Genomic DNA, 3,852 nt, shown 5'->3' on the forward strand with positions numbered 1-3,852 from the left:
AAAAAAAAAAAAAAAAGTGGGAGCTAAATCTTGCGTACACATGGACATAAGGAAGGGGACTCCAAAAGGAAGGAGGGAGGGAGGGAGGGAGGCAGGGGACAAGGGCTGAAAACTTCCTATTGGGCACTGTGTTCACTATCTGGGTGACAGGGTCAAGAGAAGCTCAAACCTCAACATCACACAATATACCCTTATAACAAACCTGCACACGTACCCACTGAATGTAAAATAAAATGTAAAATTTTAAAAAAGAAAAAAAAGAAAAGAATTCTAGATAATACCACGGAGTCTCACTCTGTCACCCAGGCTGGAGTACAGTGGCACAATCTTGGCTCACTGCAACCTCGGCCTCCCAGGTTCAAGCAATTCGCCTGTCTTAGCCTCCTGAGTAGCTGGGACTACAGGCACACGCCACTATGCCCGGCTAATTTTGTATTTTAGTAGAGACAGGGTTTCACCATATCGGTCAGGAGGCTGAGGTAGGAGGATCACTCAAGCCCAGGAGTTGAAAACTGTAGTGAGCTATGATGGCACCACTATACTCCAGCCTGGATGACAAGGTGAGACTCTCTCTCTTAAAGAGAGAGAGAGAGAGACAGAGAGAGAGAGAGGAAGGAGGGAGAGAGGGAGGGAAGGATGGAAGGGAGAGAGGGTGGGCGGGAAAAAAATAGAAAGGGAGAGAAAGAGAAAGAAAAGAAAGAGGAAGGAAGGAAGAGAGAGAGAAAGAGAAAGAGAAAGGAAACGAAAGGAAAAGACAAGACTCCTTAACACAAACGTGGTGTGTCTGCAACTAATTCTCCAGCCTTTCCTCCCCAGCCAAGTGGGCTTTCATTCATATATTGAACAGAAAGTCTCTTGGTCCCACCTCCTTCCCTGGTTGGCATTTCAGTTCCCAGGTCCTGGAATGCACTCTCCCATCTTCCCAAGCCCTTCATTGACACCCAATCCTTCAAAATTCAACTCAGTGGCTGGTGACCTCTCCAGGGAAGCTTTCCCTGCCCATCTCACAGGATCTCCCCAATCAAATCACATTTTCCTGCTGTCACTATCATAGCACCTTGGATTTGTCCTTTCTAACATGTTTCTGTTCCAGTTATGTTCCTGTGTGATTATTTCATTAACATCTATTTCTACCTCTAGACCTTAAGCCCCTGAAGAGTAGCCCCAGAATCTGGGTTTGTACTCCTCACTCAACACGCATTCCATGCATTCCCAGTCTAGTCTCTGGACATTCAATAAGTATTTGTTGAATGAATGCTTCCCTATCTGTAAAATAAGAAGAGCTCACCTAGATTTCAATCCATAAGCCTGGATTCTGGGATCCTCCACTCCTCCCTCCAAAGCTGACTACCCAAAATCCCAGGAAATTCCAGATTGTATCTTCCTCATTAACATATTACAAACTTGATTATCCTTCTATTCCCTGAGGCTAACTAGGAGCTCCCAGACCCTGGGGATTTGACAGCAGGAGAGAGATAGGAAATCCTGGTGAGTCACTGAGGGCGACTACTAATTTCAGAGTTTGTTGTTGTTGTTGTTGTTGTTGTTGTTTTGAGACAGAGTATGGCTCTGTTGCCCAGGCTGGAGTGCAGTGGCGCAACCTCGGCTCACTGCAAGCTCCGCCTCCCTGGTTCACGCCATTCTCCTGCCTCAGCCTCCCAAGTAGCTAGGACTACAGGTGCCCGCCACCACGCCCGGCTTTTTTTTTTTTTTTTTTTTTTTTGTATTTTAGTAGAGACGGGGTTTCACCGTGTTAGCCAGGATAGTCTCGATCTCCTGACCTCGTGATCCGCCCACCTCGGCCTCCCAAAGTGCTGGGATTACAGGCGTGAGCCACCGCGCCCGGCCAATTCCGAGTTTTTTCAAACTACTGCAGCCTCTCCCATTGCTGTGGTAACTGGATGGAGATGCATCTAGCACAAGAAAATGTACACAAAGATTATCTCCCTCCCTCCTCTAGGTTTCTGCAGGTGAGAAAGTGTCATGATAGAATAACGAACATTTCCTATGAGGCTGGCACTGTGCTCTACATTCGAACTCACTTAATACAACAACCCTATAACAAGGTAGGTACCACTATGGTTCTATATTAAAGAAGAAGAAAGTTGCACCACAGAGACATCTGGTAACCTGCTCAAGGTCACAGAACTCCAGAGACCTTGCTCTTAACCACTATACCACACTGCCTCTTTCTTAAAAAGTAAATGTCACCAAAAAGAGACATTTAGTGACAACCATTTGTCCCACCGGCTGCTGCAGAACAGTGCTTCGCTAATGGAGGCAGGAGGGAGGAAGGTGGGGGTTGGCATCTCACGGGTCACATGGCAAACACTGCTTTCTCAGGCTGAAACTCAAGAGCGGTGATGCTTGTGGAATGAACACTGACAGGTTTCCCCCTCCTCCAAGAACAATCACTAGTCTGTAGGGAGCTTCAGAACTGCGGGTTTCTTTTTTTTTTTTTCAGGAAGTAAGCCATGTGCACCAATTATCAGGAACCCTTTAATCCAACTGGGACCCCAAACAAACACCCCACTTTAACCCCGGGTGATGTGATACAAACAATTTACAACGCCTCAAGACCCTGCAGCATCCCGAGTAAGTAGACCGTGATCTAGCAGACAATAAAATGCAAGCCCGTGCTCATACATTGTAGCGGATTGAATGCGCCTTAAACAAAAGGATGCTAGCTCCAAAATAGCACGCTCGCTGCCTTTGCTGGGCACTCAGCACGGTACCTGGCCTGCGGGTTGTCAGATTCCACCGGGCTTAGAATAAAATCCAAACTCTTTACCGTTGCCTCCTACGTCTTACATGATCTGGCGAAACTCATCTGCCTCCTAATCTCCAACGCCACTGGTTTTCTTTCCTTCCATGTCTCCAGTACTCAGCTCCTTTGGGTCTATGGCAGTTGTACTTGCTGTTCCCCCTGCCTGCATTAGTCCTAGAGCGTGCCCTGACCGCATCCTTCTCATCATTCAGATCACAACGCAAGCATCACCTCCTTCCCCTGAGGTCTTGGCCTTTCAACCTCCCACTCCCCACCCAACATCATTCCAGACTGGAAGCTCTAGAGCGGGCGTTAGAACGCTGTCCGGCCCTCAAGCCTTCAATACTTCAACAAATGCTTGTTGAATCCAAAAACTCTGATTACCCTTCAATCTGCCAGCTCACCCCACTCCCTCTCAAAATACCTAGGAGAATTAATTTATAAAGAAAATATACGCAAGCGACAGCGTAACACAACGACTCAAAACAAAGCCGGTAATCCGGGGCTGAACTGGTCAATAGCATCTAAAGAAGGCCCCAAGAAAACCCCTTCCTGATCGTGCACACACTTTTCAAGAGGCGAAACCGGGGGCCAGGGCGGCCGCCGGCGCAGCGCTGCCTACCTTGAACTCCGCGGAAAGTTGGGGCGTGTATTCGCGAGTCCAGAGCGCGCGCACCAGCGCCGCCAGCTGCTCGGTGACCTCGGCGCGGCCTGGCGCCGCCCGGTAGCGCCCCAGCGCCAGGAACTCAGCCAGCAGGTCGGTGTTGCTGAGACACTGCACCACGGCGTTCATGAAACAGGTGTTGCCGTGGTTCTTCAAGCCCTGAGCGCCCGGCGGCCGCGCCCCATCGCCGGCGGGGAGCTGAAGCTGGGGCTGGGGTCCGGGCGGGCGCTCCTCCCCGGGGCTCCCGGGGGCCGCTGGAGCCGGGCCCGGGGCGCAAGCGAAACCCCCCTCACCGTCGCCATCGCAATATCCCGGCTGGGGCCGGGGCGGCGAGTCCCCGGGGCGGGAGCGGCTGCCCAGTGCCAGCAGGAAGCGGCTGAACAGGCGGCGCAGGGAGCGGCGGCGGCGGGGCCGGGGCGCG

The 3,852-nt window shown here is 51.0% G+C and overlaps 1 protein-coding gene across 4 annotated transcripts in view; it reads right to left on the reverse strand.

The window, feature by feature from the left end:
* The window catches only part of USP43 (ubiquitin specific peptidase 43), a 71,386-nt gene that overhangs the window by 66,675 nt on the left and 859 nt on the right, over window positions 1–3,852 (reverse strand). For 3 of the 4 annotated variants that reach the window (XR_001880917.1, XM_017849234.1, XM_017849233.1), the window contains exon 1: window positions 3,390–3,825. The exons of the other annotated variant lie outside the window; for it this stretch is intronic. Coding sequence is in view for 2 of the 3 variants with exons in the window: in XM_017849234.1 (XP_017704723.1) it covers window positions 3,390–3,560 (171 nt within the window). In the remaining variant the exon portion in view is untranslated. Of the gene's footprint in view, window positions 1–3,389; window positions 3,826–3,852 lie in introns of those variants that run through there. 4 annotated transcript variants of the gene reach the window in all.

This window comes from Rhinopithecus bieti, unplaced genomic scaffold, assembly GCF_001698545.2.
Source record: "Rhinopithecus bieti isolate Rb0 unplaced genomic scaffold, ASM169854v2 scaffold_31527, whole genome shotgun sequence".
Classification (NCBI taxonomy): domain Eukaryota; kingdom Metazoa; phylum Chordata; class Mammalia; order Primates; family Cercopithecidae; genus Rhinopithecus; species Rhinopithecus bieti.